The 22740-nt window shown below is 51.6% G+C and overlaps 1 protein-coding gene across 2 annotated transcripts in view; it reads left to right on the plus strand.

Moving 5' to 3' along the window:
* Window positions 1-21215, plus strand: part of KLHL22 (kelch like family member 22) — a 37105-nt gene extending 15890 nt beyond the window's left edge. The window contains exons 4-8 of one of the 2 annotated variants that reach the window (XM_040619561.1): window positions 2594-3312; window positions 9762-9954; window positions 13680-13721; window positions 17875-18108; window positions 20253-21215. In XM_040619561.1, coding sequence (XP_040475495.1) covers window positions 2594-3312; window positions 9762-9954; window positions 13680-13721; window positions 17875-18108; window positions 20253-20618 — 1554 coding nt within the window. In that variant the 3' untranslated portion in view covers window positions 20619-21215. The remainder of the gene's footprint in view (window positions 1-2593; window positions 3313-9761; window positions 9955-13679; window positions 13722-17874; window positions 18109-20252) is intronic. The other variant, XM_008697564.2, reaches the window with a different exon arrangement.
* Window positions 21216-22740: the final 1525 nt, after the last annotated feature.

Consider the following 22740-nt stretch of genomic DNA (forward strand, 5'->3'; position numbering starts at 1 on the left):
GGGCAGTAGCGTGAGCGGGATCAGAGGCGAGGATACCAGGCAGCAAAGGAGACTGCCGGTAGGGCAGAGGCTCTAGGGTGTTGCACGGCTCAGCCAGCCCCGGGCGCCAAACCATAGCTGCTCCAGACCCCTCCAGGCCCAGGCTCCTCTGCCCTCTGCTCTTCTGCTGGTTCCTTTCCTTCTGCCTGGGTCTCCCCGCCCCGGAGAAGATCCCTCATGTAAACATGGGGGCCAACCCCGAGGCAGGTGTGTGGCGTCCCACGTGCCCTGGTGTCTGATGAAGCTGAGCTGTCCCCACAGCTGTGCAGGCCTTTTCGCTCATCCACTTGGCCTCGTCAGTCTCTTCGAACCTACTTTCCTTTTTGTCATTGAATGTTGAATACTTGTGTTCCTACAGAACTCAGAAAGTTTTCTGAGGCTTTGACAGCGTGACTTACGTTTTGGAAGGCTGTGTTACCTCGGTGCGTTGGTGCAGTCACTCAAGGGCTGGGCCTACACGTGCCTTTGCTTTCAGGAGCCGTTGTCAGACGGTCTCATCTGGCTGAAGAGACGTCTCATCTTACATTTGTTGAAAATGAAAATGAAATACTATGCTGAATTCATTATCCTGACCTTTTTTCAGGTCAGAACACGTTTGGGGCCATCAAAAAAACCTCAAGTCAGGAAAACCAACCTGTTCAAGGGTGTTCGGGGCCCCAGCAGTTCCTGCGCCGTTCCTCTCAGATGGGCAGGGGGAGGTGCTTGGCCTGTGCTTGTTGGGTTGGTTTGACCATGGCTCACCATATGCAGTGAGTAGATGGAGTTGAGCCAGTGCTCCTGAGCACTTCAGCACTTTCTGAGGCCATTGCGGGGGGCAGCATGGGATGGGGAGCCCCTGCTTTACCTTGAGCAGCCCAGCTTTTGGGGATTTTATTTTTAACATAGTGGGCTTATCTATGCAGTGTTGTTTTTAAAGCGAGTGTTACTTGGTATACCAGTTCCAAGTCCATAGGCCCACGAGGGTCATGTTTGTTCGTGTAGCCAGTACCACATGCCCCCACATGCTGTGCCTTGCACTCACTAGCTCAGGATCAGACTATTGGTGGTGTCCCCAGAGACCTGGATCTGAATCCCGGCAAGACTGTCACACAGGGTAACCCGCAGCAAGGGTTCCTTTCTCCGAGCCTCTCCTGGGACTCCTGCACTGGGCAGACCTGCGGTGATTACTCTGCAAGTGTCCCTAGCAGAGGGCCCCCTGCTGTGACAATGAGGATGGGAAGGAGAGGGTGACACGGTCCCTGGGTTCTTCAGGAGCTGCTTCTCATGCCCACTGAGGGCTGTTTGCTCTCACTTCCTCCCCAGAACCTGGTCCTCAGTGTCCTGGCCCACGACAGATCAGAAGTAGTATTTTAGGAAGAAGAGGCAAAGCACAAGTGCCTGCCGAGGGAGAAAATGGGTAGTTGAGTGAAGACTTTCAGGACCTAACAGAGCCCTATGGGGATGTTCCATCTGGGGCAGACACATGCCTGGCACTTTGCAGGTTTCCATTGAGTGCTTAGCTAATGACCTGGCAAGCATGGAGTATCTTTGGAATGAGAAAAAAATAAAGATAAAAAGATTTTAAACGTGTATTAATAAGCTTCACATACCAGCAGAATCACTGTATGTGTACTGGTTAATTTGTTGATGATGAGTGAGGTATTCCCATTTTTAGAGCAATTTCAAAATCCTGTTTTTCTAAACAACTTAGCAACGTCTGGGCCGCTTTCCCTAGAGCCCTCCTCTCTGTCTCCTTCACCTTGCCAGCCTCTGACTGTCTAATCGTGGGATGGCCTCTAAGCCTGTGGCTCATTTCTCGGCTCCCACCTCAGCACTATTCTGTCTTGCCCTCTTTTCAAACCACCAGTTCTTCTGCATGATGGGAAAAGGGCAGATGTCAGCCACCCGGGACCCCTGTGCTAGCCAGAGTCATGCAGGCCTCTGCCCAGGCAGGATGGCCTCCAGCCTTTCAAGAACTGTGTGGGGTTCCCAGGAAGGGTGCTGGGTGAGCATCTGAAATGCCATACTGGCAGTTCTTAGCTTGTGGGTGGTTCAGGGCCCTGCTCCTGGGGTGGAGGGTGGGTTCCCTGGGGCTGCAGGCTGCAGCTGCGGGGGTTGTGGCAGGAGAAGAGAACTGGATGTCTCGTAGAAAGCCTGGGCTCCCAGGTGCCTTCCAGAGCATGGGTGGCTAATGTGGTGGCCACTGTGCTGCTTCCTGATTCTCTGGAGATTCACTGCTTTTGATCTGAAAGGGTCCGCTCTGTGCCAGGTAGTTTCTGGGTACGGTCTCGTTTTCAATTTATTCCTCTCTGCTTATAGAGGAGGAAACCGAGGCTCAGAGCAGTTAAGAACGTGCCACAGACCTCTTCCAAGCCTGGATTTAAACCCAGTCAGTCTGCAGTGAGTCCCCGTCGCCTCTAGAGTTGGGGGAGAGCAGCTGCGCCACGCCTCCACTTCAGGAAAGGTTGGGGGGTGTGGCGAGGGGCCAGCTGTAGCCAACGGCTGTTATCCTCTGTCTCCCTCACCCAGACACTGTTCCCAGCCCGGGCTTGAACGGGGCTTATTCTCTTCACAGATTCCAGAAATCATCCATTTCTGCTGTGATTTTCTCATGTCCTGGGTGGATGAAGAGAACATCCTTGATGTCTACCGGCTGGCGGAGCTGTTTGACTTGAGCCGTCTGACCGAGCAGCTGGACACCTACATCCTCAAAAACTTCGTGGCCTTCTCTCGGACTGACAAGTACCGCCAGCTTCCCCTGGAGAAGGTCTATTCCCTCCTCAGCAGCAACCGTCTGGAGGTCTCCTGCGAGACCGAGGTTTACGAGGGCGCCCTGCTCTACCATTACACCCTGGAGCAGGTGCAGGCCGACCAGATCTCACTGCACGAGCCCCCCAAGCTCCTCGAGACAGTGCGTTTTCCTCTGATGGAAGCTGAGGTCCTCCAGCGGCTGCACGATAAGCTGGACCCCAGCCCGCTGAGGGACACAGTGGCCAACGCCCTCATGTACCACCGCAACGAGAGCCTGCAGCCCAGCTTGCAGGGCCCTCAGACAGAGCTGCGGTCGGACTTCCAGTGCGTCGTGGGCTTTGGGGGCATTCACTCCACACCGTCCACTGTCCTCAGTGACCAGGCCAAGTACCTGAACCCCCTACTGGGAGAGTGGAAGCACTTCACCGCCTCCCTGGCCCCCCGCATGTCCAACCAGGGCATCGCGGTGCTCAACAACTTTGTGTACCTGATTGGAGGGGACAACAATGTCCAGGGCTTCCGCGCCGAGTCCCGGTGCTGGAGGTAGGCAAGGGTGCTGGGCTGAGACGTGGTCTGTGGATGACGCTGTGGTGCGGGAGTTATGGGCTCAAGAGACTGCTCATGGGGTGGGTTCTGCGAGGGCTGAGGCACTAGCCTTTTAAGTTCATCTTGTGGCTTGTCGGGGTACACCTGTCTTATGAAGTAAAGTCCAGGTTAATTTGGAGAGTACGGGCCACGATGAGGCAAGGAAGAGGGGACCGGGCATGCTTGTTTTCGCTCTTGTCCTCTTCTCAGACCCACTCACCGTGCGTCACACCCCGCTGTCTTGTGGGTGAGGAGCTAGGTTGTGAATGACTGTGCACTTGGACTGGCTGAGCACAGGGATCAGCCTCGGAAAGAGGGGACCGTGTTGCCAGGAGCACTGGGCGGGGCAGCTGCTCCTTCCATCTTGCCCTCTCCAGCTTTGACATGTCTCATCCCAGGCTCCCTTTGCCCATCAGCTGTGCTCTGCTCTCTTAACCACAAGCCCTTGGTGGAAGAGGGCGTCCTGTCCTCCCTCCCTCTTTGGTAGTATACAGTCCTCAGCCCAGGGTACCCAAAAAGCCAACAGGCATGGCTGAGCCTCATACCAGATTTCATTACCCCTGCCTGCCCTAGCATCAGTAGTGTTGGCGGGCATGGGGTCCCCCTGAGGTCTTCTGAGCAGGCAGTTTTCCAAGAGCAGGAGGGTTATTATGAGGTACTATATATGTTTTTTTCTATATCTGAGGTCTTTATACAGAATTCCTGGTTCATAGCTTCCAAAACCCTTGGAATTTCCTGAGAGGAGCCGCTAATTTGTCTTTTGTTATGTTAATGAGAGAGTTAATGCGAGAGTGGCACCTCCAGGCGCCTTCCCTAGGAACTACACTCAGCATTTCAGCATCAAGTGGCCAGAGCTTTGAACTCTGTGACTCTAAGAATCCCGAGTGCGAGGGGTTGCTGGTCACCAGAAGAACCAGTCCTGCCGTTAGAGGGTTGGAATTTTAGTCGTGCCCTCTGACCTTGGGGAGAGGAGAAGGGACTGTGGTTGAATCAGTTGCCAATGGCCAGTGATTTAATCAACAGTGCCTCCGTAGTGAAGCCTTTAAAAACCCAAAAGGAGAGGGTTGGGGTAGGTGACCACCCGGTGGTTGGAGGTGCCGGGAGAGTGGCGCATCTACCTGGAGGGGGCATGGAACTCTCTGCCCATTCCGCAGACCTTGCTCTGTGCATCTCTTCTGTTTGGCTGTTTCTCATTTATATCTTTTTATAATAAATGGGTAATCTAGTAAGTGTAATGTTTCTCTGAGTTCTGTGAACTGCTCTAGCAGATTAAGGAAACCCAAGGAAGGAGGTCTTGGGAACCTCTGATTTATAGCCAGTTGGTTGGAGGCACAGCCTGGTGCTTATGATTGGCATTCTGAGCTGGAGGGGGTCGTTGGAACCTCCCGTTGGTAGCCTGTAGGTCAGAGCATAGGTAACAGCCTGGGCTTGTGACTAGTGTCTGAAATGGGGACAGGTGGGGCGGGGTGGTACCGTCTTGTAGAGTGAGCCCTCACCCTGTGGGATCTGATGCTATCTCCAGGTCGATAGTGTTGGGATTGAGTTGAATTGTGGGCACTTAGTTGGTGTCTACAGAATTGCTTATTGGTGTGGAGAAAATGTCATGCCCCCCGCCCCAACATGCACATTGGAGTTGAGTACAGGAACCCAAAAGGAGGGGTTTTGTGGACTGTCCTGTCTGTAGGATGCTTCCAGCTCTGTCAGCGTATCGAGCTGTGATCCCACAAATCCATTTTTGGGGGTAGAACAAAGGAATCAGGGTAGGTCCCCACAGCCTCAGCCACCATTAGGTGTCCAGGGCCCCTCCACTGTGCTTTGGTTTGATTTCGTGGGATTCGACGTATGTGGGAAGTCTCCATCTTCTGCAAGCTGAAAGGAAGCTGGGTATTGCGGGGAGATTGCCAGCTGCTTCCGTGGCTGTGCGTTAGGTACTGACCAAGTTCATGTTCACGTTTCCATCTTCGAGGGCGGGGGTGGGGTCTGGCCTGCCCATGCCTCTCGGAAGTGAGCATGAGGTGACCATGGCCCAGCTGCTTCTGCTTTCTGGACCCCAGGAAGCAGCCACCCCTGTTAAACTGAAGAGACCCAAAGCTTGGCACCTCAACTGCAGTTAAATACAGGACAGGCTGAGTTCAGAAAGGAGGAAACAGTATGTTCATTTTCTCCCTAACCAAATACCCTCCACAGTGGGGGTGGCAGCACCAGGTTCAGCCTTCCCTTGAAAAGCCTTCAAAGCTTCTTATTTAGGGGCCTATTTCCCCGTTAGAGGGCCAAGGCGAAACCTCTCTGCTGAGAGCAACCCACAGACCTGCAAAAGAGACCTCTCTAGGGTGTTGTGGTCACCAGCCCTTAGCATACAGTGGGGTGGTTGTGTGCCCACAGGGAGGCCGTGGAGCTTTCCCACAGGGGGGGCCACTGCCTGCCCTTTGTCTGCCCTTTTACTGCCTTGCTGTCAGTTTCACTCAAGACCGGTCCAAATCTCTCGTTGGTGAACATGTGCTGTGAGCGCCATGCCAAACTCTGGACAATGCTAGTATCAGCACCAGTGTTTGATAACCGCAGCTTCAAACTCCAGTGACAAGGTTGGATCATTGTAGCCGGTGGGGTGGGTGAGACCTGCCTGGCAGGGGAGGCAGTGCAAAGGGGTTGGGGTGCAGTGTCTGCCTGGGTGGTGGGGAGGACCCTGGGGTGTCATCTCTACAGGGTGAGAGTTCCATTAATCCCCTCATAGACTTAAAACTGCCAGATGGATCTTAACTTGAATGGTCTAAAGAGTGTGGTCGTCTCCCTTCTCCCCTTCCTTAATTTTCGAGCCTTGGGATCTACAGACTCTCGGAATACAAGAAGACAAAATTTGCAGTTAGGGTTTGCATTTGGGGTGTTGGAGACTTACCAGGTTGTATCAGAGCATCGGTACAACGGGAACTGCATATGAGAAGTTAGATGTCTTGGAGCAAATTGTATTTGTACTCCCCCCCCCCGCTTTTCAAAGTCTGCGTTACTCCACTTTGCTTTTGTGAAAGACCTACATTAGTGCCTGTTGTCGCTAGCCAGTAGATTCCAAAGAGGATTTTCGCTTTTACAAAAAGAAGATGAAAAGCGAAGATAGCGTTTCAGCATTGGTTTTACAGCGAGCTTTTACAGAGAGACAGCACGCACCCTGAGCGAGAGTGGCACCTCCAGGCGCCTTCCCTAGGAACCACGCTCAGCATTTCAGCGTCCAGCTGTGAGTTTTGAACTCTGTGAGCATCTGTGGTTATCTCTGTGCGTCTGTTAGCAAGGAGTGACCTAAGGTATCAGAAAAGCCCTGAGAGTGGTTATTTTTTGGGTCTGGGAACGCTCAAATTTTTTTCCACGTGAATTAATGCTGTTTGCTTTGTTTTATGCCATTTCAGCTTTTGAGAGGTTTCCAAGGAACAGCCTGCTTTCAGATGGGGGGACCTGTACTGACTGCCCGCCTTGCCCATGGCCTGTTGGACTCTACTTAGGGTAGCAACTTGTTTTCGCCCTTAGGCATTTCCGTGGCTGTTCATATTTCAAAAGATATTTTTAAAAATTTCTTGGATTGTAATGGACTTCATTACTAGTCATGGAAATGCTTAAGTTGTGGAAACACAGAAGAAAAATGGTCTGCTCAATTTAACAAAGACCTCCGAGCATCTTGTATTAACTCTAGCTTGCGCTTCTGAGTTTGCAGTAAGGCGATCCAAAATCTGCCTTAAAGTGACGAAAACGGTTGATATCCTTATATAGCTAGTTTTTATTAGAAAAAACATTACTTGAGGATTTATTCCAACACAGTAGAAAATCAATCCAATAAAGAGGGAAATCTGGGGAGTAAGAAGTGGGCGCAACTGTGGTTGCGTCTAAATTATGGATGTATGGTGTATGTGTAGTGCGTGTGTGGTGTGTGCTCATGTGTGTTAAATCTGAAACCACAAATCCATATGAATGCATCCGAGGAAGCTGTGAGGTCAGGAGACCAGAAGGAAGCAAGCGGAACTATCTGGTGGGTCTTGTCTCACTCTGGTGGAAGATGCTGACTTGCACTTGACTGGAAGCGGGGGTGGGGGGGACATGTACGTGAATGAGTGTCGTGCACAGGAAAGGTAGTGGGAAGTGCCCATCCCAGTCAGTTGGCAGGGCCTCCATGAGTGCTGAGCCCCTGGACTAGCCTGGGCTGCCTGTCCCCACCTAGACCTTCAACTGGCTGAGTCCCTGGCCAGTGAGTTCTTAAATGGCAGGCCCTTCCTGGTCTCCATGAGAGAGCTCTGCCCTCCCAGCCCCTGCTGCCCAGTAGATCATGACTTCTGGATAGATCACCCCATCTGTACCTCCACAGTGGCAAGAAGGGTACTTGTCTGGCGTTTCCCTTGGGATTCCCTGCACTGAGCACCATGCCTGAGCCACGTTGGGTGGCCAGCGAATATTTGCAGAGTGACCAAATGGTTTCACTGCTGGTAATCTTTGTTTAGTTCATCGAGTAGACGGTGAGTGATCTGCCCTGAGCTACATTGAAGTCTAGGAATACAGACCTGAACCAGTCCTTTACAAACTCCCTTCTGGTTTAACAAGGACCCTTTTCATGTGCATTGTCCTTTCTGAGCCCTCGTGATAGCTTTTGTAGGCAGGTGGCATCCTCCCCTCGGCCAGGTGTGGAAACTAATGCCGGAGAGGAGAACCAATACCTGCGTGCATCCGACTGGACAGGGACAGACAGCTCTCGAACCTGGGTCTGCGTGACCCGTGCGCATGTTTTTTCTCTCCTGTTAGCCCCAGCCCCTGAGGTTTCCTGTCATTCCAAGAGCTGGCCAAAAGGCGCGGGCAGGAAGGAGCAGCTGCAGAGCACATCTAACCTGTGCTTTGGGGTAAAGGATGAAACCCGTCTCTTCACCGACCCGTATATGGCATTGATCAAAGAAAACTCTGTTCGTTCTCTAATGAGCCAGTTGAAGTTCAGCTTATCCCCTTGGAGTTGGTCTGTCTGTGGAGAAATAAAAACTACTTATCTGAAAGTGGCTATAATTATGCACGAGCTGTTGAGCAGGGAGGCTTCAGAAGCAGGCACTCAGGTGCTGGTGCCTGAGTGAATGTCCAGTGGAAAGGGCCTGACACAGGTTGGGGGGAGAGTGGACTTTGGGGCTCGGGCTGATAGGGTCCTGGTCACTCAAGGCTCTGTAATCCTCTGTATTCATCCAAATAGCAGAGTGCCATGCCATTCACCATGTCCTGCAGAGTGCCAGGCCTGGGGCATGGAGTGGGGCAGGGCTGAGTGCTGGCAAGGTCAGTGTGGACTGGCTTGTGAAGGGCCTCAGGTGCTAGGCTAAGTGAGGATTTTGGTATGAGTGGGGGCTTGCTGGTGAGTGTGGGATCGGGTGAGCAGAGGGAGCACGGGGTTCCATTCAGGACCAGTGAGCAGCCAGCTGGAGATGGCTAGGAGGACTTTGCTCTGTGGGTCCGACATGCGGGAGGAAGAAGTGAGGGGTGATAGTTGGTCTCCTGGGATGGCTGAAATCGCATGGGTTGAGCATGTGAAGGCCTTCATTAGCGAACGAAGGGCAGAGCGGCCTCAGGGGTGTGGGAGGGGGTAGTTGCACAAAAGAGCTCAGAATGAAGCTGCTGCTTGGGGATATGACTTTTTTAAAAGGTTGATGGAGAAAGAGGCAGGGTTGGGGACAGCTGTGTCTCCCAGGAAAGGGGCGTGAATGTGGCCCTAGTGTCGGGAGAGCGAGCTTTGCAGCGCTGGGGCTCAGCAGGAGCTCCGGAGAAGCTCAGCGGTGGTCAGCTTCCCTGACCGCCTCTAGCTGCTCTCCTGGGAAGCCCTTCAGTACAGCAGTGCTCCTCTGGCCTCGTGGGCCTGCTGCAGCCAGTCCAGCATGGGAGATAATTCTCACTCCTGGCAACAGGACAGCTTAGGAGAGGCACATGAATTGATGGAGGAGTGGGCTGTGACAGGAGCCTGGCAGACCACCCCAGAGGGAGTGTTGGCATTGACTGGAGGCTGGGAGGTGTTGTGTCTGTCCAGGGGCGGGGCCATAAGTGGGCGTTCCTGAATGAGAACAGGGCCATGGGGACCATGGATTTGGATAGGTGAGATGGAGGTGGCTGTAGGAACAGCCATGGGACAACCTGGGGTGGACAGATGAGTGGGCTAGAAACCACCCCCCCATGAGATTGCCCCTAGAAGGTGCTGGCATTTTGGGCAGAAACCCGAGGGGCTCCTGGCCATGCCTTCCAGGCTCAGTGCTGGGGACACACCCATGTTCCGGCATGTAGTGGCCTGCTGGTATGGTTGTGGGTAGGCATGTGCTGGTGTGTCAGGGCAGCTGGTGGGGGTGTGCTTCGGCGTACAGTGGCGGGCTTTCTGGCCTATCAGTGATGCAGCTGCCCTCATGTTCTCTCAAAAGGTATGACCCAAGGCACAACCGCTGGTTCCAGATCCAGTCGCTGCAGCAGGAGCACGCCGACCTGTGTGTGTGTGTTGTGGGCAGGTACATCTATGCGGTGGCGGGCCGAGACTACCATAATGATCTGAATGCTGTGGAGCGCTACGATCCCGCCACCAACTCCTGGGCTTACGTGGCTCCGCTCAAGAGGGAGGTAAGGAAACCCCTCCAAGGGGGGCCTTTTCCTGCCCGCTTTCCTTCCGGGGTATGCAGAGAGTGGATGGTCAAGCCAGGAAACCGGGCCTAGTGGGCACCTCCAAAGACTCTGCACTGTGATTGGGGCAGGGGACCCCTGAGGTTCGGCCAGCCCCCTGGGGAGATCCTCCCCAAGTGTACACCAGATCCCATTCCCCAGAATTTCATCCCCATCTTGGTCTCACCACCTTGGTCCCAGGAAGCTGCTTTATTTTTTATTTTTTTATTTTCTTAAAGATCTTATTTATTTGAGAGAGAGAATCTGAGGCAGACTCAGATCATGGAGCCCGACACGGGGCTCGATCATGGAGCCTGACACGGGGCTCCATCCTATCACTGCAAGATCAGAACCTGAGCTGAAACCAAGAGTTGGAGTTTCACCCAACTGAGCCACCCAGGTGCCCCCCCCCCCCGGAAGCTGCTTTAACCTTGCAGTTCAAATGTAGACAGAAGCCTTCCCCTGGTCTGTCCCTCAGCACAGCTGAGCTGAGGTGAAATGTGTCCAAAGATGTTGTCAAACAGGAGGGAAACTGTGATAGAGGAGGGCTCAGGAGCCTCAGACTTCTCCATGGGCCTCCTGGAAGGTGAGGCCTTTGAAAAGCCAAAAACCCACTTTAGAAGTTGTAGTTCATATTTGTTTGCTTGGTTTTAAAGATCAGGTGTACCCAGGGGTACCCCTGGGCACTCCAGAGGTAGAGGATGGCGTGGGGACCCATGTGGGGGCTGTTGTCCGGGCTCTGCCACAAGAGCTCCTGCCTTTCTGAACCTCTTTCCACATCTCCTCTCTTTATCTCTCACCCCTCTCCAATCCCCCCCAAGGCTGTAGTCTTTGACGTCAGGGGGCTGAGGTCTCCTTGATGGGTGCAGCTCTTCTCCATGGCCCATAAGGCCTCTGAGGCCAGGGGTTCTCTCCCAGGCAGGGAAAGCTGGTCTGCTCTGTGCTCCTCTGCTTCCCTGGGGAAGGAAACGCCTCTGCTGGGGTACTCCCTACCCTTATTCTGGAGAAAGAAAGAGATTTTTGCATGGGAAAGATCAGGGGGTCCTTGAGACCTGGTAGACCTCTGAATTCTGTTCTGGAAAGGAGTGAGTAGGAATGGGTGGTGTTGGGCTCCAGGGAGTGTTTGTCTGGAAGCTGCAGTTCTCCGATGTGGCCACAGAGGGGCAGCCTCGGCCTTCAACCAGGTTCATTCTGTCACTGTTCTTCCTTCTTTCATACCATTCATTTATACAGCTACTATTTATTAAGCACCTACCATATACCAAGCCCGGGGATCCAATGGTGATAAAAGATGAGAAAAGTTCCCCTCCAGATCACGGTGTCCACAGCCTAATAGGAGAGACCACTCTTAACCACTGAACAAATCAGTGAAGTAATTGCCGATTGTGCTAAGTGTGATGAAGGAAATGGAGAGGGTTGAGCTCAGCATTGCGCAGGGTGGGGGCTCTGGCAGGACTAATCTGAAAAGACTGGGGAAGGTCCATCTGAAGAGATGTTGAGTAGACCAAGGGAGAGGGAAGAAGGAGCTCCCAGGCTAGGAGGGGGACTTCCCAATTCTGAGAAAGAGGGTTGGCATGAGGAGGGATTGTGAAGAGACAGGATGGAGAGGAGCAGCTCCTGAGCCATCTGGTGGACCAGGTGGGGGCGATGGTGGCTTGTCCTAGGGTAGAGGCTATGGGGAAGAAGAGAGATGGGCAGGTTCGAGGTGTAGTTTGGAGGTAAACGGACCAGACTTGTTGATGGATCAGATGTTAGAGAATGAAAGATAGATCATGGAAGACACCCAGGCTCCAGATTTGAGCACCTGGGTGGATGGCTAAGCCGCTGACCAGGAGGACAAATGGGTTTGGGAATGAAAAAGAAAAGGAAGGGTTCCATGTAGAACATGATAACTATTCCAATGGGAAATGTCAGTTTGACATTAAAAGTCAAGCTCGGGAGTGGTCAGCCAGGAGATAGGTGGAGGATTTGTCAGGACATGATGGTGTGCTGGCAGTGGGAACAGCTGTGATCAGCTCAGAGGAGGAGGGACTATGAGAGGGTTGTGGAGGGGCGGCCAGGGAGATAGATGGGAAACCTGCCAGAGAGCAAGGGCATTTTCTCCTGTGTGCAGAGGGGGCCCACAGGTCCTGGAGAAGGCAGATAGGCAGCCCACATTGCTAATTTAGAACCCACAGTCAGACATAGTAAATGACTGAGGGAAAAGGCTGTCACACAGCCTCATCAGTTTGTCACATTCTCTTACCTGTTTCTTAGGGACCCATATAATGCCGAGTCCCACCAGTGTGGCATTATTAACAACTGGTTGCTGACATGCCCCCCACAGACCATGAACTCCCTGGCCTACTTCCTGTGTTCCAGAGGAGAAAAAGGGGATCTCTGCAGGGAACTCTCTCACTTAAAAACCTCCCCAGAGAACTCACACCTCTGGGAAGATAGAGTAGATGTATTCTTCCTAATTAATTCCTCTTGCTAAGTACAACTCAAAACTCTGGACACTAGAGTTTTGCTGGACACTCTCTCTATATATACATAAAAAACCCTTAAGATCATAATGGTTGAGAGAAGACAGTTCATCTAGGGATCTCAGGACCTGAGAAACAACACCGTACAGTAATGTGTTCCCTGGGTTTTCTTTTTGTCTCGTATACCCCAGTCTTGTAAGTACAGAGGCTGATAGCACCCATGGGAGGCCAACTTTGATAAATGTATAAAAATTGAAACCCTCACTGTGTTCTCTGTCTCAGATGGACTCAGACTAGAAATCACCAACAGAAAGTTAACAGGGGGAAAAAAAGTTAACAGGAAAATCTCCAAACAGTCGGAAACTAAACACACGTCTAAATAATCCACAGGTCAAGGGGGAATAATAAAATACCATGAAGCGAATGAAAATGGAAAGTGAGCATGTCAGCATTGGTGGCATCAAGCTATAGCTGTGCTGAGAGAGAAATTTGTGACACTAAAAGCATACATTAAAGAAGAAAAATCAACAATATAAGCTGCTATCTTAAGAACTTGGGGGGGGGGAGAGCAAAATAAAACCAAACCAAGCAAAAGAAATATTAAAGAGCAGAAATCAGTGAAGTTCAAACCATAAAAACAAGAGAGAAAATCAATGAAACAACTGGCTCTTAGGGCGCCTGGGTGGCTCAGTCGTTAAGCGTCTGCCTTTGGCTCAGGTCATGATCCCAGGGTCCTGGGATCGAGCCCTGCATCGTGCTCCCTGCTCAGTGGGAAGCCTGCTTCTCCCTTTTCTACTCCCCCTGCTTGTGTTCCCTCTCTCACTGTGTCTCTCTGTCAAATAAATAAAATCTTACAAAGAAAAAAAAAAAAAAAAGAACTGGCTCTTAACAAGATAAATAAAATTGACAAACCTCTAGAAAGAGAAGTCACAATTTAAAATATCAAGAGAAATGGGACATTACTACAAACCCTGCAGACATCAAAGTATGAGAAGGGAATACTGTGAACAACCCTACACGTGTAAACTTGGTTACAGATGAATTCCTCAAAAAGTACAATGTAACACAACTGACTCAAAGCTAAATAGATAATTTGAATAATCCTCTACCTGTTAAGGAAATTGAACTTCCCAAAAAGAAATATCCAGGCCTAGATAGTTTTATTGAGGAATTCTACTAAACATTTGAAAGTTAACAATTCTGCATATTTTTTTTTTCCAGAAAATGGAAGAGGAGGGAATACTTCCCAGTTCATCTTATGAGGTTAACATTAACTTGATAACAAAACCACACAAAGACAGCCCCCAAAAAAGACAAATCTCCCATAAATCTACATATGAATGTCCTTCCTTAAATCTTAGCAAATAGAATTATCCCCCTCAATAAAAGAAATGCATGACAAATGGAGTTGATTACAGAGATGGGAGGCTAGTTCCACATTTGAAATTAAATCAGTGTATAATCCACCATGTTAAAAATCATACAATCAGGGGCGCCTGGGTGGCACAGAGGTTAAGCGTCTGCCTTCGGCTCAGGGCGTGATCCCGGTGTTATGGGATCGAGCCCCACATCAGGCTCTTCTGCTATGAGCCTGCTTCTTCCTCTCCCACTCCCCCTGCTTGTGTTCCCTCTCTCGCTGGCTGTCTCTATCTCTGTCAAATAAATAAATAAAATCTTTTTTAAAAAATCATGCAATCATATCAGTCAAAGCAGGAAAAGGATTTGACAATATTTTGCCTCCGTTCATGATCAAACTAAAAAAATAAGAATAGAGACTAGTTTCCTTAACTTGATGAAGAACATCTACTAAAATCCTACTGCTAATATTGTGTTTAATGGTGAAAGACTGAGTTGAATGTTTTTCCTAAGATGGGGAGCAGGGCAAGGATGTCTGCTCTCACCACTCTTATCCGTCATAGTCCTGGAGGGTCTAGCCAGTGAAACATGGCAAGAAAAGAAAAAAATACATCCAGATTGAAAAGGAAGAAGTAAAACTGACCCTAAAGATGAATAAATTGTCCAAAGTGTAACGGAATCTACAGGGGCACCTGGGTGGCTCAGTTAGTTAGGTGTCCAACTCTTGATTTCGGTTCAGGTCGTGATCTCAGGGTCATGAGATCGATTCCCACATCGGGCTCCACACTCAGCACAGAGTCTGCCTGAGGTTCTCTCTCTCCCTCTCCCCCTCCCCTGCTTACATATTTTCTCTTTCTCTCAAATAAGTAAATAAATAAAAATCTTAAAGGAATCTATAAAAAAAAAAATCCTAGCACTAATAAGGGAGTTCAGTGAGATTGTAGGATATGAGATAAACCTGCAGAAATGAATTGCATTTTTGTATATTTAGCAATGAATATGTGGACACTGAAATGGAAAGTACTATTTATAATTGCTCAAAAAAATGAAATGCTTAGGTGTAAATTTAACAACACATAGAATTTATATGCTCAAAGTTATAAAATGCTGATGAAAGAAATAAAAGAAGATGTAAATAAGGGGGGAGACATACCATGTACATGGATTGGAAGACTCAAGTAATAAAGATGTCGTTCTTCCCAAATTGATATATGGTGTTTAACTCAATTCCTATCAAAATTCCAGCAGCAGTTTTTATAAATATAGATGAGACTATTCTGAGATTTATGTGGAAAGGCAAAGGATCTAGAATACCTCAGTTTTGTAAAGGAATAAAGTGGGAAGGGGGTGGTTGGGTGGCTCAGTCTGTTAAGTGTCTGCCTTCAGCTCAGGTCGTGATCTCGGGGTCCTGGGATCGAGTCCTGCATCGGGCTCCCTGCTCAGTGGGGAGTCTGCTTCTCCCTCTGCCTTCCCCCCTGGCTTGTGCTCTCTCTCTCACTCACTCTCTGTCTGTCTCAAATAAATATTTGACAGAGACACAGTGAGAGAAGGAACACAAGCAGGGGGAGTAGGAGAGGCAGATGCATAACGACTGAGCCACCCAGGGGACCCTAAGTAAAATCTTCAAAAAGCAAAGAATGTAAAGGAATACAATGGGAAGAATCAATCTACCCAATTTCAAGACTTACTACATAGCTACGGTGTCACAACCGTGGTGTTGGCACAGGGATGCACACGTAGATCAGTGCAACAGAATGGAGAGCCCACACAGATGTGTCCCTCTGATTTTTGACAAAGGTGCAAAAGCAATTGAATGGAAAAAAGATAACTTTCCAACAAATTATACGAGAACAGCTGGAATCCACAAGCAGAGAAAATGAACATCGACCCAAGTCTCATACTTCATACAAAAATTAACTCAAAGTGGTTTACGAGCTTAGCTGTAAAATGTAAATCTATACAGTACTTAGGGGAAAAAAGTAGAAGAAAATCTTTGGGATCTAGGCCTGGGCCACAAGTACTTAGACATGACCCCCAAATCATGAGCCATAAAAAGAAAAACCGATAAATGGGACTTCATGAGAACTACGGAGGGGGGATATCAGACGGCAAACAAGCACGTGAGAAGATGTTCAACATCATTAGCCATTAGGGAAGCGCATTTCAGACCCACAGTGAGAAAACCCCGCCATCGGGGTGGCTAAACGAAAAACTAGTGGCAGCAGCCAGTGCTGGCGGGGCTGCAGAGGAGCCAGGTGGCCCGTACGTGGCTGTTGGGAATGTAAAATGGCACAGCTGCACTGGGAAGGAATAACACAAGGTCTTTAAATAGTTAACTTGCAACTACCATGCAGCCCAGCAGTTGCCATCCTGGGCATTTATCCCAGAAAGATGGAAACTGTATGCAAACATGTATAGCGGTTTAGTGGTAACAGCCAGAAACTGGAAACAAAGCTGGTGTCCTGCAACAGGTGAATGGCTAAGCAAAGTGTAGCAGATGCGCAGCTGGAATTCTACTGAGCAATAAAAACGGACAACGGTCTAAACCCGAGGTAGCGTAGAAAGCCCGTTTCAAAAGGTTACGTGCTGCGTGATTCCATTCATATGATACTCTTGAAATGACGGAATTATAGAAATAGGGAAACAGATTGGTGGTTGACAGGGATTAAAGAGGGGGTTCGGGGCGGGGGGAGGGTTGTGGCTGTGATTACGAACAGGCAGCAGAAGGGAGCCTAGTGGAGATGGAGGTGTCCTGTGTCTTGACTGTGTCAGCGTCAGCATCCTGGTTGTGTCCTTGTGCTAGAGTTATGCCAGCTCCTGTCATTGGGGAGCCTGGGTAAAGGGTACGTGGGCATCTGTAGTATTTTCTTACAACTACGTGTGAATCTACGCTTACTTCAAAATGAAAAGCTTAGTTAAACAAACAAACCCAAGGGACGCCTGGGTGGCTCAGTCGGTTAAGCATCTGCTTTTGGCTCAGGTCATGATCCCGGGGTTCTAGGATCGAGTCCTGCATCAGGCTCCTTGCTCAGTGAGGAGCCTGCCTGTCCCCTGCCTGCCTGTCCCTCTGCTTGTACGCTCCTCTCCTTCTCCCTCTCTCTCTCTCTCTCTCTCTCTCTCTCTCCGTGTGTGTCAAATCAATCAATCAGATAAATCTTAAACAAAAACGCAAACACCAAAACCTCCCTAGGTCCCCACCATTGGTGAGAGAAGACCCAAGCCCTTGGTTTATGTCCTGCCCACTGCTCTGTCCCCTGCCTAAGTCTGAGGACCAAAATCAAAAGCAGGGTGGTGTATTTTCTTCCCCCACACATAACCATCACTAAAATGGCGTTGTTCTCTGTGTTTGATTTTGCATCTCACTTTCCTCCTCACCATATCGTTAGATATTATTTGTGAACAGATTGTGAAAGTGGAGTCAACAGGCCTGGAGGATTGGCTGGTCATGGGGAGTGGGGGAGAAGTGGAGGCCACTGAAGGTGGGTTAGGTAATCGCAGAAGTGCTGTCTCCTCCTGTGACGGGCTCAACAGGCTGTGCTTTGATTGCTTTGAGCCCCCCTGCAGATGTCTCCTTTAAGGCAAGGGAAAGGGGGGCGCCTGGGTGGCTCAGTCGTTAAGCGTCTGCCTTCGGCTCAGGGCGTGATCCTGGCGTTCTGGGATCGAGCCCCACATCAGGCTCCTCCGCTGGGGGCCTGCTTCTTCCTCTCCCACTCCCCCTGCTTGTGTTCCCTCTCTCGCTGGCTGTTTTCTGTCAAATAAATAAAATCTTTTTAAAAAAAAAAATAAGGCAAGGGACAGGCATAGATTTTGTTCTCCCCCTTGTAGAAGCTCAGAGTCACTTCTGGGTCCGTAGACTCATCCCCTATTGGGGTAAGGTCAGGCTGGATGACTAGGACCGAATCAGGGAGCGTTCTCAGCAGAATGTGAGGTGGAAGCTGGGGACACCACGAGGGATGGTGTGCAGCTGTGGGGTATGAGCGGCCTCAGTGAGGGCCCCTGGTTGCCTTCCCTCACGGCACTCTTACCCCCTCCCCACACACCCCCGGTTCTTTGGTGGCAGGTGTATGCCCACGCGGGCGCCACGCTGGAGGGGAAGATGTACGTTACCTGTGGTCGCAGAGGAGAGGACTACCTGAAGGAGACGCACTGCTATGACCCCGACAGCAACACCTGGCACAGCCTGGCTGATGGGCCCGTGCGGCGGGCCTGGCACGGCATGGCCACGCTCCTGGACAAGCTGTACGTGATCGGGGGCAGCAACAATGACGCTGGCTACAGGAGAGATGTGCACCAGGTGAGCAGAGCTGGGCTGCCCGTGCGCGTGTTCTTCTCATCCCTTCCAGTTGTTCCAGGTGAAAAATTAATTGCAGCATGTATGCCTTTGTATTAAATAGGCTGTATTTTTTATAGCAGTTTTAGGTTCCCAGCAAAACTGAACAGAAGGTGCAGAGATTTGCCATATACCCCCATCCCTGCACACGTGGTCTCCCCCACCATCAACATCCCCCACCAGAGTGGGACATTTGTTACAATCCATGAACCCACCATGACACGTTCTACGCCAAACCCATAGTTTACATCAGGGTTCGCTCTTGGGTGGTCTGCATTCCCTGGATTTGGACCAATGACATGTATCCACCATCATAGCATCAGGCAGGGTGCTTTCATTTGTTTTTATTATTAAAAACATTAATTATAAAGTTAGTATAACCGCATTGCAGGTCCTTTGAATAATGGATAAGGCTGAGGAAAAGCACCCATAATTCTGCTCAGTGCCACTGCTTTTTAGTCCTGCCTGTGCATGGTTTCCACCTAATTGTAGGTAAAGAGCATTCCATTCTGCTTCTGGCTGAAGTTTGTCGTTTTACAACTGTTGTCCAGTTTAATACTCGATTTCCATAGCCTACCTCAGCGGCCATGCAGTATTCTGTCACGTGGGTACGTCATTTGGCTTGGTCCAAGTTTTGACTATTCCAAGTAACAAAAGTAATATTTACTTTGTAGTGCGTTTCAGGTATTTTGGATTGCTTTCTTAGGTGAGAGCTCTGTTTCTCAAAGTGTGGTCCCAGACCAGCAGCATCCGCATCACTGGGAACTTGTTAGAAATGCAGGTTCTCAGGCCCCAGCCCAGACCCACTGACCTGGAAGGTCCAGGGGCGGGGCACAGCGGTGTGTCTTAACAGGCCCCAAGTGGAGAGAAGCCCTGGGCCCTCCTGGATCAGTTTCCTATGGCTGCCATGACAAATCACCACCAACTTACTAACTTGACACAATGTAAGCGTATTCTTACAGTTTGTACATCCTAAGTCTGATGTGGTCTCACTGGCTAAAATCCAGATGTCCTTTTTGGGGCACCAGGGGAGAATCTGGCTCCTTGCTCACTCAGGTTATCAGTTCACTTCCCTGCGTGTGTAGAACTAAGGTCCCTGTTTCTTTGCTGGCTGTCGGCTAAAGGCCCTTCTTGGCTTCTAGAGGTCTCTGCGTTCCCTGGCCTGGGCCCGCTTCGTCCTCAGCCAGCAACGGCAGGTTGTCCTTCTGACTTCTCTTCTCTCCTGGTAGACTTTCCCCTCTGCTTTCAAGGACTTGTGCAATTAGACGGGCTGCCCGGCGAGTCCAGGATAACCTCCCCACCTCGAGGTCCATACCCTGAAGCATGTTTGCAGAGTTCCTTTTGCCACGTAAAGTAACACAAGTTCTAGAGATTTAGGACACGGACTTCTTTAGAGGTCATTTCTTTGCCTACCACGGAGGGAGAACCAAAGGTGGTTATTAAGTCAAAAAGATAAGATTTTTGTGGCTCTTAATACATATTGTCAGACAGCTTTCCCGGAGTGTCAGACCAGCACAGAGATGAACGGCTTCATTGCGCATCTGTCAGCACTGGGCCTTGTGATTTTTCTTACCCCAGTGGCAGCTAGTTGTCAGGGACACATTTAACTCCGGTTTTCCATTTCTTGATTACGAGTAAGTGAAACATTTTCCCACGTGTTTGTTTACCGTTTGGGGGAATTTTGGAGACGTGAGACCGTTGATGGTCAGCAAGCTGACTATTTCCACATTTTATCTGCACTTCCCCCTGGAGTTGGTGCTGTGAGGGAGTTAGCTGGGGCCCATGTCTTTGGTCAGTTTCAGTCTTGTGGAGGGGAGAGAACCCCAGACCTTAGAGAAGAACAGCGTGCCAGTGGGGAGGTGCCACACACCTGAGTCCGCAGGCTGGCTGAGGGCCCTGGAGGCGGGACAGAGCGTCAGCCTGGCCCATGGACAGGACATTTTGACGCTGGCCCCAGACTCTTCCTCCAGGGGAGCCTGGCTGTGTCCCTCAGCCTTGGTCTGAATCCAGGATCTGGCCGAGAGTGCTGCCCTGCCCAGCTGGCCCAGGGCGGCCCGGCAGCCCTGTCCTGGCAGGTGCCCAGCTTTACTGTGACCTTGGCTTTGCAGGTGGCTTGCTACAGCTGCACGTCTGGGCAGTGGTCATCCGTGTGCCCGCTCCCAGCCGGGCACGGTGAGCCTGGCATTGCTGTGCTGGACACCAGGATCTACGTGCTGGGTGGCCGCTCACACAACCGAGGCAGCCGCACGGGCTACGTGCACATCTACGATGTGGAGAAGGACTGTTGGGAGGAGGGGCCGCAGCTAGACAACTCCATCTCAGGCCTGGCAGCCTGCGTACTCACCCTGCCCCGCTCCCTGCTCCTGGAGCCACCTCGTGGGACCCCTGACCGCAGCCAGGCCGACCCGGACTTTGCCTCCGAGGTGATGAGCGTGTCTGACTGGGAGGAATTTGACAACTCAAGCGAGGACTAGGGCTCTGGCACCTGGTGTCACAGGGGAAGGTGGCAGGAGCTCTGAGGGCAGTGGGCCCCCAGGCGGCCCCCCCTGCTGGCACTGCCTGCTTGCCGGCTTCTGCTACCCATCCTTCCCACCAGTCTGCCCGCCAGTCTACAGCGGTGATTTGGGGAGCTCAGCGGACCCGGGGCTGTGATCACCCTGCAGTGGGGAATGCTTGCGGAGGGCTCTGGTTCTCTGGAGGAGTTTACCGGGCCCACTCCTCAGCTTGGACTGGGCATGGTGTCACCAGCTGTCTTGGACTCCCCAGTGCCTGGTTCTACTCCCTGCTGGGCTGAGAGGGCACCCTTCTCCAAAGGGACCCGGGGACTGGCCCCGTGGGTGAGGGGGCCGAGGCACACCGCGCCCCTTTCCATGGGCAGGGAAGGGGTCGAGTGAGCCTGTGGCCTGCCTAGCATCCAGAGGCTCGAGCTATTGCAAGCTCCCAAAGCTTGGAAAAGGAACAGAGTTACATAGAGTTGCCCGAGACTGGTTCTAGTAATAAAAGGATCCCCTACAGCTGGGCTTTTCTGACCCCATGTTGTTGATAAGTGAAATAAATCATCTTACAAAAGGTGTGAATTGTCTTCCTGTGGCCGTGGCCTCACCACCATCCATTCACAGCCTGTGCAAGGCCATCGTCTATGGGTGCCTGTGGGCTTCCGGGCTCAGAGCTGCTGAGTGGCAGTGGCACGCCAGGAGCCCCCACCCGGGGGAAAAGCACAGTACACCCCCAACTAGCAAGGCTGTTACTGGGATACCTGGAAACCCACCCTGGTCTGCTGAGAGGCAGTCACCCGGCCTGCCCGAGCACCTTCTCTGGTGAGGTGCTCTTTGAACCTCAGTCCAGCTCGGGGAGCAATCTCGTGGCCCCGAGTAAAGCCCAGCCCCATGCCTGGGGAGGGAGACCCAGTCACCACAGGCTCCTGCCTGCTTGCTGGATCTGAGTGTGGCCGCTGCATTTCCTATAGGTTCGCTGGCTGAGTTCTCAGCACATCGTCTCAAGGGTCATGCTGGTACAGCGGATGGCAGCCTCGGAGGCACCCGGGAATGGGCTGGGCTTCCAGCACCTACCTGGCTTCTGCACAGCCGAGCTTCCACCTGAACACCCTCTCCTCCCCCTCCCGCCGCAGCTTCTGCTCTTGCAAACCCTCCACGGCGGGGAGCAACCTGCAGATGATCTGTGACTTCCCAAGTCTCCCGGGCAGAGCATGAGGACTCCTGGGTCTACTTTCAGTACCCCAGTGCCTTGCCCAGAGCCTGTGGCAGCTGACACTCTGTCGTGGGTGGGGGAGAGCAGAGGGGCAGTATGTGCCGCTTGATGGGAGGAAGGGGGTAGGGTCCAGATGCCCTAAAGACTTTGGGGGGTGGTATGAGGCCAGTGGGAGTTGCTTCGTGCCCCTCAGGACCATGTGTGTGATCTTCCTGTCTGTCTCCTGGGGCTTGTACACCTGCAAAAATAAACCCCCATTCCCCAACCCCAGTGCGACATCATGCATTTCTAGCTCGGGTGGCAGTCCCAGTATTAACCCTAATGGGTCACTTCCAGTATGACAGGGTGGCCACATTCTTCAGGGTCATCTCCCCTGCTCAGGGGCTCACAGTAGGGAGCCAGCATTTCCTGTCTCTGCCACTACCTTGCAGGCCAGGGCAGCAGTTCTTGCAGACCCCAGAATTCCTGGGAAGAAGCACCAGAGATGCCCACCCCCCTCCAGTGGTGTCATCGCCCCCACCCAGAGCCATCAGGGTGCGGCCACAGCTTTGTAAGAGCTCTGCTCTGCGGTGGGGGAGAGGAGAGGAGGGTCTGTGAGGCCCTGTGGAGCATGGGGTGTGGTAGACAACGAGCCCTGAAAGGAGTCCCGCCACTGTGCAGCCTGGAGGCCTTCATGGCTTTCCCGCCCAGCACCTGTCCCAGGACCTAGGCAGCCCGGGCTCTCCAGCCTGGCGGGCTCTCAGAGAGGCCCTGCAGCATTTCTTCACTCAGCTCGGTGCTCATCCCCTTCCTCCTGCAAAATCCTCACCCTCTCAACTCCCCCTGGGAAGCCATCCTTCCTGGAACCAGTCAGCCCAGGCTCCAGACCCCTATGGTGTGTCTGTGTGG

This window comes from Ursus maritimus, unplaced genomic scaffold (assembly GCF_017311325.1).
Source record: "Ursus maritimus isolate PB19 unplaced genomic scaffold, ASM1731132v1 scaffold_33, whole genome shotgun sequence".
NCBI classification, from domain to species: domain Eukaryota; kingdom Metazoa; phylum Chordata; class Mammalia; order Carnivora; family Ursidae; genus Ursus; species Ursus maritimus.